General features: G+C 46.1%; 4 protein-coding genes across 4 annotated transcripts; 1 reads left to right on the top strand and 3 right to left on the bottom strand.

Annotated features, from left to right (window-relative positions):
- Nucleotides 1-971: 971 nt before the first annotated feature.
- ABOM_004335 (uncharacterized protein) lies at nucleotides 972-2,453 on the bottom strand (the record flags this gene model as incomplete). Its single annotated transcript, XM_022531465.1, has 5 exons — nucleotides 972-1,291; nucleotides 1,380-1,822; nucleotides 1,877-2,021; nucleotides 2,094-2,223; nucleotides 2,295-2,453. The coding sequence occupies 5 exons, from the start codon at nucleotides 2,451-2,453 to the stop codon at nucleotides 972-974; spliced, it is 1,197 nt and encodes a 398-aa protein (XP_022391369.1).
- A 771-nt stretch (nucleotides 2,454-3,224) lies between these two features.
- ABOM_004334 (conidial pigment biosynthesis scytalone dehydratase Arp1) lies at nucleotides 3,225-3,683 on the bottom strand (the record flags this gene model as incomplete). Its single annotated transcript, XM_022531464.1, has 1 exon — nucleotides 3,225-3,683. One exon carries the CDS (start codon nucleotides 3,681-3,683, stop codon nucleotides 3,225-3,227), a length of 459 nt encoding a protein of 152 aa, XP_022391370.1.
- A 2,826-nt stretch (nucleotides 3,684-6,509) lies between these two features.
- Nucleotides 6,510-7,838, bottom strand: ABOM_004333 (zinc-binding alcohol dehydrogenase family protein; the record flags this gene model as incomplete). Its single annotated transcript, XM_022531463.1, has 5 exons — nucleotides 6,510-6,692; nucleotides 6,753-7,120; nucleotides 7,186-7,395; nucleotides 7,454-7,588; nucleotides 7,688-7,838. 5 exons carry the CDS (start codon nucleotides 7,836-7,838, stop codon nucleotides 6,510-6,512), a joined length of 1,047 nt encoding a protein of 348 aa, XP_022391375.1.
- Nucleotides 7,839-9,159: 1,321 nt separating this feature from the next.
- ABOM_004332 (lactoylglutathione lyase) lies at nucleotides 9,160-10,216 on the top strand (the record flags this gene model as incomplete). Its single annotated transcript, XM_022531462.1, has 3 exons — nucleotides 9,160-9,193; nucleotides 9,246-9,992; nucleotides 10,041-10,216. The coding sequence occupies 3 exons, from the start codon at nucleotides 9,160-9,162 to the stop codon at nucleotides 10,214-10,216; spliced, it is 957 nt and encodes a 318-aa protein (XP_022391376.1).
- Between the last annotated feature and the right edge of the window lie 348 nt (nucleotides 10,217-10,564).

The raw sequence follows: 10,564 nt of genomic DNA, 5'->3' as shown, positions 1-10,564 counted from the left end.
CCCATCTAAGCCACTATATATCTATATCCGGGTATACAATGACATACAGAAATCGGACATCTATAACTTTGTCGGCCCTGTGCTTTCCCGCGAGTACTCGCGTAATATCGTCGATGGAAAGCCTGTCACAGATACGGCATTCACTCTTAATACAAATGAGTACAGTGCACCACCGCCGTTTACGAGCTGGACAATCGAAATTATGAATTCCGGGTCACGGGACCTTTGTGGCCTCACTTCTGTGGACTTTCAGTGGCATGGTGAGAAGTACAGTGAGAAATTCTTGGGGTAATGGATGGCTCGTCGTGGGATACTACTTTTCGTGAAGTCAATTCAATGAGCCAATGATAATTTAACTGGTGGTTAATTCTGTCAAATATTGGGTGGCCATTTCTGTCTCCATTCTTGACTTGGTTTACACAAGCCTGTGGAATACTACTCCAAATAGTTTTGACCACCATCCTTTCATCGCAAAATACATGTTCTCTTTCAGTTCACTGGATGTTCATGCCTGAACATGTATGTGTCTTGTAGTATTCAGAGTAACATGTCCGTGAGCCTTAAAGTAATTTCTTCCATCCTAAGCTAATGCACAATTGGAACTGGCGCAAGGATTATATTCAGCGGTGAAGTTGAACGGGGATTTCCAGACATACTAATATAGACACCGTTTGTATATGGAGCTATCTGGAACTACACACTATCTCGATTGGTCTACAGACCAAGCGGAGGCTCATTATCTCGTTCATTTCTGCCTTTTTCGAGCATGGCATGGGCAATATCTTCCAGTTTGACAACTTTCATGCGTCGGGTGATACGACGAGGACGAGGGACATGTCACTGGCATGAACAATTAGTCTAATGATGCTATTTGACTGTTAACCAAGCTGACGATATAAATTGTATTTATTTCTAAGTACGTCATTTGACAGTATGCTCCCGTCTCGAGTATCCGTGATATTGTTCCCATTCTACTCCGCCAGACGAGTTTCCATGACACATTGTTGATCCCCGGGAGCTGACCAGACCTGAACGAGCTTGAGAGGTGGTTCCACCGCGGCCAACAGCTCATTCCACTGTTTCTGGGTACGCTCCATCCCGTTCGTGAAGAACAGCATAAGCATATCCATATTACTCCTGATCATTGACTCATTGAGATCAGCAAGGATCATTTCATTGATAAGGAGACGAGACTGAGGTAGCATGACCTTCGCAATGTTGGAAAGGATCTTGCGGGAGGCGAGGTCGTCCCAGTCATGAAGGATCGATTTGAGGTAGTATATATCAGCACCTAGATCAGTTTTAGCACTAGCATATCAAAAGTGTCCACTATGCAGGCTACTGCCTCTCTTTTAGTGTGTGCGCTGTACAAAACCTACCCTTTGAAGTCTGCTCTGTAAAGAAGTCATGCACAGTCGGCTTGATTCGAGAGTCAAGCTCTCCAGGAATCCTAGCTATAGTCTCCGGGAGGTCCTGCAAGATCAGCTCGCAGTCTAGCTCAGGGAATGTATCCGCAAAGCGCTGTAGATCTACCCCCTGATTACCACCCACATCAACAATAATCGGCTTTGTCGACACTGTCTGTCCGGCTAATTTCTCCCCAACCGGATATTTCACATGCCATGGAACAGAGAGCGTCTTGTTCCGAACGGTCATATTGTCGTCAAAGCCTGTTTTCCACTCGGTGTCTTTCGCTAGCGTTTGCCAGATGGCCTCCCCCATCGCGAAATCGTATGCTGGGGGCGTTTTGCTGATATCAACAGGTTTGTTTTGCCGGAGATATTGCCGGATTTGACTTGCAACGGGGAAGACAATGTCATTGCTGATCGATGAAAGTAGTGTCAGCGTACGTTGAATCGTAGCAGAACGATACTACCGAGATTTGGGAACACTCAACGAGATAATCATGCCTCCAATAGCGCCTGCCGTGTTTTGAGCCAAGGTACAACCATTTGCCGTGTAAGTCTGATACCCGGTCTCATTTGCAAAGCCGATGGCTGTTAGCATGCGCATCACTCGAGCTGTGATGTATGGAATGCATTAGTCCGCAAGCTCCATCAAAGCGTCCTCTGATAACAGGACCCGAGACGTACCAATAAGGCCGGCATTGTACCCGGAGGCCTTAGACAAGTCCTCAGCAGTCAGACTCTTGCCTTCGTTGGCAGCCAAGGTCTGCAGCAGGCCCATCTCATGCGCCACCACGATGCAAACGTTGTTCACTGTCTGTTGTGCGAGGGTCATTTTGGTTTGCAATGTGTTCCAATACCCGGGAAAAGAGAAGCGACGCGACATACCTGAAGTCGCTGTTTCATTGTAAAGATGTGAGGAGGCACGAGCTCCCGACGCACCTTTTCCAGGGCATCTTCCAGTTGCATCCAGCTGGCAGGGTCATCTTTATTGTATTTCTCAATCACCTGCTGAAGCTCGGCGGCGAGACGGCCCTTGTCTTCCATGGTGGTTAGCGGTCGCTTCTTGGATCGTTTCTTGCCGAGAGGACTGAATTTGTGAGGCTTATCGACTGTATAAATCTAGCGGCCATATTGCGCTTCTTAAGGATCCAACCAGGACGCATGAGGGGCAGGTATCATGCCATGGTAAGGGAGGAAAGGCCTTCATTTCCAACGTCTTCCGCAAACCCCGCCATGGAGTGGAGATCAGAAACAAAGAAAAAAGAGACGTTTCAGCCGTGCTGTCAGCGCTAGTAGACTAAGCCCGATCATCCCTGCAAAAGAACTGGGATTCTCATGGGATACATCAACCAAGCACCATGAGGCGGCGAGGCTTTTTCACCTAGCGCTCACACCACTATCCTCGAGGAACTCTTTATTTTGTACGGATCCATATCCAATGGTGTGTCATGCAAGTACACTTGAAGGTGGCAGGGAAAGGCATATCTATACTATAGTACGAGGACTCAAGTGTCCGTGCATCCTACCAACAGGGGTAATGATCCACCGTAATTGCGCCTCCCATAGTAGCGGGGCGCTCGCCAGGCAACTGGCCGCCGCTTCATAGCCAACAGCAAACAGTCTACTTTGACCTGGTTTATATCGGAGTTGCCTGCGGCAAGGGTAGAAAGCACCATCATATTTCATGGAAATATCTGTCAAGCTGTGCGTGTCTGGAGGTACAGAATGTTCACATCGCAGTGTTGGCTTTTTTCACAAAGAGAGGTTTCACCCCCAACGACACCAAGGGGACAAGCACACAAAATAGCTCAACGCTTAGGCTGCAAAAATCGCATCGAAGTCACCGTCCATCCAGAGGATTGTAACCTTAATCGCGCCGATCTTCCACTCCCCATCAACCCGAGTAAGATCCATGGTATTGACCCCGTGGCCCGTAGCCCGCACCACCTCACCGTCCTGGGGAGTCCTCCGATGGACCCCCATGATTTGAAAAACAACCCTGACGTGGGACTCCGACTCCCGTGTCCATTTACACGCGCCGATAAAATGGTGCGACTGCACTTCGGGATTCCCTAATTGGTTTGGGCTGGAGTAATGGTCGATATAGAAAGAAGGCGGAACGGCGGTGGCCTTGATGTGGCCTAGGTCCGAGTAATCCACATCGATACTGGGCGCGAAAATCGTCGGCATCCGAGTCCAGGACTTGGTGTCCAGCATGTTCGCCCAGTCATGGAGGAGGTTCTGGCACGCGACCGGGATCGTTGAGTCGGGCATTGTGAGTTATCTTGTTGAGGTCGACACGCAGGGTGTAGGGATCGAGTAGAGTTAGTTCACGAGCTCGGTTGGCGCTCAGTAGGGCACTTCCTTTGTGTAATAATCCAAGCCGAACGCAAGGGGTAAGATGTGGAGTGCGAAGAGGGTGGTATTTAAAGGGGAGGGAGAATGCCTTGTGATGAACGCCCTGGTTTAGTGCTTATCCCAAGACCCATGACCGAGTGGATCAGAGTAGTACTGTGGAGAGGGTGCGGTGGGGTCGTTTAAAACGCTAAACGTTCCCACCCTCTCCACAGTATCGGAGAAAGTAGCCGTTGGTCTCTCCACACACACGAAATAGGGTGACATCGTGTACAGCAACAGGGATACAGATGGACCATGAGGCTTTGTCTTGATACTATGTGGGAGCTGGGATTACGCTATGGATCGAATTATAGGCGTTTACTCAACAGCTGGACTTACCATCCGAATAGATATCTTTCCTACTGAGATAGGAGGTCTATCTTGACCGTCTATTCACCCACCGCTCTGGAATTACCTCGTGACCCAACTTCAGCGCTCTTAATATCCTCATTTGTAACTAATTGTGGCGATGTACGGTGCCCCAGAGTCTGACTGAAGCAAAGCATGGACTAGCGCAGCTTACCCTCAGCTCCATCGCCCACATGTGGGCGACAACCGTCAGGTCCATGAGTGCCGCAACCTCCTCTGGCAACAGCTAGAAATTTTCGATCCTAAATACATACAGGTGAATGCCCAAGCGAAATGAAATTTCTAAATCCATGGTGGGCGTCAGCAGGGGTGATATTCCAAGGTCTCAATCCTCATTTGCGGGACGCCTAGCCGCCCTACGTGTAGCTTCTAATCTAGCAAGAGCAGCAGCTCTATGACATCAGGAAGCCCGGATGTTGATCATTGCATGCGAGATCTGCAGCATGCAAGTCACATGCTGTCGGGATTGGGCCAGCCCTCTTCGGTGATGGCGCGGCGGATATGGTGTTGTGCAGCTCTCATAACCTGAGCGACAAGATTCCCAGACGCTTCGGTGTTATTGATTGGCGTACATGTACCACGCCCAACACACACCAGGACATGTCATATCAAGTAACATCTAACAGGTTCCTTTTGTCACTGCTGAAGCAGGTTCCTAAATATCTCCGCAAACTAAATACGAATCTCGGTAGCTGATATGAGTAGTTACCACGAAGCCCCTAACGTAATCCATAGTGTCAACAATAACCCTATTAGAAAATATACAATCTTGATTGAAAGAGAGATAAAATTTATAGCAACACTTGGCTTCAAATTGTCTGGGGATCTATTTCTATTATCTCCATCCATACCCTAGCAGATATCTTTGGTTCAAATACCCTGCAAGGAGGCTTTGGATTAGGAGGTAGTGAGAGCCGTCCGGAACGGGGATAAAGAAGTAGGGATTCCAAGTATCCGCTCTGTCAACTTCCAAGAACGGTCTTAGGCAGCTCCACAATCCGATCAGATATATACCTACAGCAAATAAAGGTATTTCCCAGCTCAATCGCTATGAATTCCCGGCTTCTTAAAGGAGGCCACCTAAAACATATCCCATACATAAGGTGCTGGTAGGTACTGTTGTCACTAGAGATCTTAACACATCATTGGAACAGTGACTCCTGCTACGTTATTGTCCTCAGCCATTGCCAGATATTTGTATTTTACGCAAATAGTTCGATTTTCCTCCGCAAGGAGTAGTCACAATATTTATTCGCTATTGGTTCTCCAGTTCCATAATCGTAAGGGCTATCTCTGGTAAGTATACATTAAAACGCATCCTCCTTCGATACAGGCCAGTACTTACTGCGAAGTGTTACACCCGGGGCTTCGTTATGAAGTCCTAAACCAGTACGTAGACCGCGTGTGGATTTCGTAGAATCCTTACCTGCAGTCGATACAGGAATATAGAATAGAAATTTTTATTTTCTTTCATTAATATAATAAGTAATTGGAAAATATTAGTATATATTTTGGAAAATCGGTGCCGATAGTCTAAGATCCGGGGAGGGTAATAACTTTATTGTTATTATAGCCAATATATTATTTGGCGATCCCGTACTAGACCAGGGGCCGACACAGTAATACAATGGATATCAGTTTATCGATACTGCTGTATACAGAATTAATATCGCTAATAGTACCCGACAGTATCTACCGGTACAGTTCTGCGGCTTCTGGCATATGTTAATAATTTGAACTGTGTTGGGGATCTGTCACAATGCCGTCTGGACGATTGCAAGCCGTGAAATATTAAAGATCTACTCCGAGACCTACAAAAAAGTTTCTCTAGCGAGTACAGCAGCGCAAAATATTCACTACTAGTGTGTTTTCATAGGTGGGATTGCAGTAATGGGGTCTCAAGAAAGGAGCTATTTCGTTCAAGAATTAAAATTCTAGACAATATACAACTTCAAAGCAAGCTGGGAAGAGCTTTCCATCACCTTGTATTCCATTTTAGAGTATGATCATACCTGCGATTTAGCTGGAATGGATATATAGATAAAGGCTTTAAGTCTTTGGGATTTTCATTGCATGCAGTACAATCCAATTATTTCGACCACATGTCTTATAAATAATAAGTAATACTCAGATAAAGAATTAAAGCCCTCTTGTAGCAAAAAATCTTCTTAAAGTATAAGTAAAATATTAAGAGATGTGGGATGCTTCTACATAGATTCCAAGGTTATGCATATCACATGTCTGGCGATGTTTGCACTGCTGTGTTAATCATGCAATACCGGACGGAGCACTTAGTGTTGTCGCATCTTAATGTTCCACCTCTAGCTGCATAACTCAGAGTTCATAAACGATCTTGTACGCAGAGATCTTCCCATCTCGATGCTCCTGAAATCCTTCAGGCACGGATTCCATGCCCGAATAGACCTTGGGATGACTAGGCTTGAGAGTGCCCTGCTCCAACCAGAGAGTAAGTTTCTCGAATAACTCGGATGATAGCTGATGGTCTTCTTCGGAGGCCTGAATAGACGATACGTTAGCTCATTCGAAGCTTCGTATACCAGTAGATTTACTAGTTACCGGCCACTTGGAGGTCCCATAAGCGTGGTCCTTCAGGAAGGAAGTGAACACAAACACATCGGTGACGCGACAGCCTGAAGCCACCTTATCAGTATTTGCCTTGCCCGGTCGTACAGTGCACACATTGCCCCCATCTTGCAGAGCCTGCGACGCAGTAGGGGAAGAGGTATCATTGCCGATCGTATCGAAGGCATATTTGAGTGTTGGAGCCACAGCTTTGATCTTGGCAACCACTTGTTCGTCCTTGTAGTCGAAGACATGACGGGCGCCGTACGAGCGCACTAGCTTTTCATGCTTCGGGCTGCAGGAAGTGATAACCTCTAGGCCATGCATAGAAGCTAGCTGAATAGCGTATAGCCCGACACTTGCTACACGGATTAGTTAATAGGCAGAATCACCAGAGATGGATGTAATATCGTTCGACGCGACTTACAACTACCACCCCAAATCAAAACGCTACTCCCTTTGTTCTGCTCCCGATCGATAGCCAGACAGCCCTTGGAATACAAGGCTAGCCAAGCGGTTGCTGCTGCCAAAGGCACAGTACTCGCGTGTTCTCGAGAGATACTACCCGAGAGCGGAAACGAGATTCTCTCATCTGCCAAGGTGTACTGACTGTAAGCACCCAGACCCGGTATCTCGCCTAGGATAAATTAATATGGCAACATGCCTAGCTATAAATCGTGTGATAATTAACTTACCACCCCAGATCAAGCCTGCTATGATATCGCCCTTCTTGTATCGTTTGACGGAGGAACCGAGCTCAACACATTCTCCAACGAAATCACAGCCAAGCACAGCACCTTCCTCAAACCTATTGAGATCAAAACTTTGGACTATGTGCAGTCAGCTTTGACGATTTACTGACGATCCGCTGACAATGAACTGTGTGACGACCTCTTCTAGGAGCCTAGAACGAGCTTTCTTTGACTTACCATCGGTCGGATTCTGCGCAACGTGAGAGATCTTCACGAGGACTTGGTTATCAGCAGGAGTTGGAATGTCGATATCTTCTTTGGACAGGCGCAAGGACTGCTCGCCGGAGGAGCGGTTAACCATTGCTCTCATTTTAGACTCGATTGCCATCGTAAGATATCTTTGGCTGCGTGGCAGCTTTGCTTGTATGGAATTTGTAAGTTTTCCTTTTTTTTTTCAAATTGTCACTTTGAACCACGACTTGCTTTAAATATGCTCACTCTTACCTTGAAACATGTGGCACTCTCTCGCAACCAGAAGGTTAGTTATTTGTAATTTGTGATGTAGTACGGCACATTGGTAATCATTGAACATCGGAAAAGTCTCCGAGGGGAGGTGGAAGCGCCTTTAGTGGGGATTGTACCGTCTTACAGCCTTTGAAAAGCGGGACCGCTTTCCCTCTACGCCTTAGCATTAAAGATCTACGCCTAAATTTTTTTCACGATCAAAGGCTTGATTAATGACTCTATCTAACCTTGTATTTAGGGCAAGTAAAATTATATAGTCCTATTCAATAGCTCTCTATGTACAATAGAATAAATAAATAAAGATGAAGGTTGAATTATTGATTTGTCGGAAAAGGTTGTAATCTAGGGTCTGATTATACACCGCATAGGAATTTAGTAAATAGTGTGGATATATTACTTCATATGGTGTTGACTAACCACCTAGTATCGTGTTCTGGGTATAAAGAACTTATACAAGTTGATGGAATATTATAAGATCGAAGATTTGTATTTAGCTATCTTTAAACCTATAGAGAGAAACTCTTATATGCTGTAGTGATACTTGATGGGATATCCTTTAGTGAAAAGCTTAATAGATAGAAAATACAAGGGCCATAGATAGTGATATTATATCAAACATTTATGCTAATGATAGGAAAGGGAAGTACAAAGCAGTTCAAGACTGTTGAGGCTTGCTAGTTTAAATAGTAAGCCACAATGATTTTAAACCTGGCTGTATGGTACTATACATAATCAGGGAGTCGATTTACAAGGCCCTTGGAATAGGATTATAAGATATAAAAGGGTTTGTACTAGAAGACAATAGTTTTCAGAAAGCGTGTACTTTAGTAGAGATATTATTGGCAGAGGGAAAGTGATTGGTAATTACATACTAAAAACAGCAGCATAACAAGCAGCCAACCTCGAAGATCGATGCCATGAATCTTCATCCTCCATAGGCCCCACCCTCCAGGGTTTTCCTCACAGCTGACAAATGTTCCCGACTTTCTCACGGATGACAAAAAGTCCCCGAGGTCTTCCTTACGGCGAATAAAAGGTCTTTTTCTCCTTCATAAACCGCTATCTTCAATGTTTACTCGTCTATCGTCCGGAGTCCTCAAGCAAAGATTCATTGCACCAATCAGTATGTCCCGGACAACTTGCAATGGCCAATCACTTACCTCTTAGAAGGATTCCTAGCAACCATGGCGACCGATACCTCGACCTACAAGCTCAACCGTTAGTCCACATCTGGGTGACCTGGAACTTTGCGCACGCTGACACGGGGCAGACACGATGATGCGGGTCAAGGACCCAAAGCGGTCGATGGAGTTCTACAAATTCCTTGGCTTGAGCTTGGTCAACACTATTGATATGCCAGAATGGAAGTTCTGCAACTACTTCCTGGCTTATGATGGGCCGGCCTCCCTGCAGGGTAATCGTCACTGGACTGATCGTAACGCAGTCTTGGAGCTCACGCATAACTACGGTACCGAGAGTGACCCGAGCTATAGCGTGGTAAACGGTAACACTGAGCCGTACCGCGGCTTTGGCCACATTGCTATCTCTGTTGACAATATCGAGGCGGCATGCAAGCGTATTGAGGATGCTGGATATCCCTTTCAAAAGAAGTTGACCGAAGGTCACATGCGCGATATTGCTTTCGTCAAGGATCCTGATGGATATTGGGTTGAAATTATTCTCCGTGCTGATGAGGACCTGGGCACCACTACCGACCCTGGTAGCTACCGTCTGAACCATACCATGCTTCGGGTCAAGGATGCTGAGGCCAGCTTGAAGTTTTACCAGGAGTCTATGGGTATGACTTTGGTTCGCACTATCGAGAACCCAGAAAACCAGTTCAATTTGTATTTCTTGGGATACCCAGCTTCAAATCCTGAAATTAAGGAGGGTTTCAAGAACAGCGTGGCGGATTGGGAAGGCTTGCTGGAGTTAACTTGGAACTATGGCACCGAAAAGCAAGAGGGACCTGTCTACCACAACGGCAACACGGAACCCCAAGGTTTCGGTCACATCTGTAAGTTTCATCACAAGCCCCTCTGTGATCTTCTAACTGAGCCATCAGGTATCTCCACCGACGACCTTGGGGCTGCCTGCGACCGATTCGACTCCCTCAAGGTGAACTTCAAGAAGCGCCTGACCGACGGGCGGATGCACAACATTGCATTCATTCTGGATCCGGATGGATATTGGATTGAGGTTATACAGAACGAGAAGCTCAAGCCGACGTCCAACTGGTAGAGTAGATTATCTTCAGTATAACCTAACCCTTGGGGGGGCGACACTAGGCCTCGCCAAAGCCCGCGGGTTCATGGGTCGGGTCCAAACCTAACCTGTTTCTTAGTGGGTTTTAGGTCGATAGGCTCAACCTATAGATTAGATATAGATTTAAATAGCTCATCTACAGATTTTTAGTAGATATTTATAAATTACTAAACTAAATAAATGTCTAAAAATTAGTAGATTGTATACATTATATAGCTATAGTTAGACTGCGGCACAATCCGCAATATTGTAACTGTGGTTGCCTTAGATAACAATTATCCCGCTGTAAACAAGACACTGGCAGTCTAACAGCAGTCTAGTATA

This window comes from Aspergillus bombycis, assembly GCF_001792695.1.
Source record: "Aspergillus bombycis strain NRRL26010 chromosome Unknown contig00021, whole genome shotgun sequence".
In the NCBI taxonomy this organism is placed as follows: domain Eukaryota; kingdom Fungi; phylum Ascomycota; class Eurotiomycetes; order Eurotiales; family Aspergillaceae; genus Aspergillus; species Aspergillus bombycis.
This window is presented reverse-complemented; position numbering and strand designations above follow the sequence as displayed.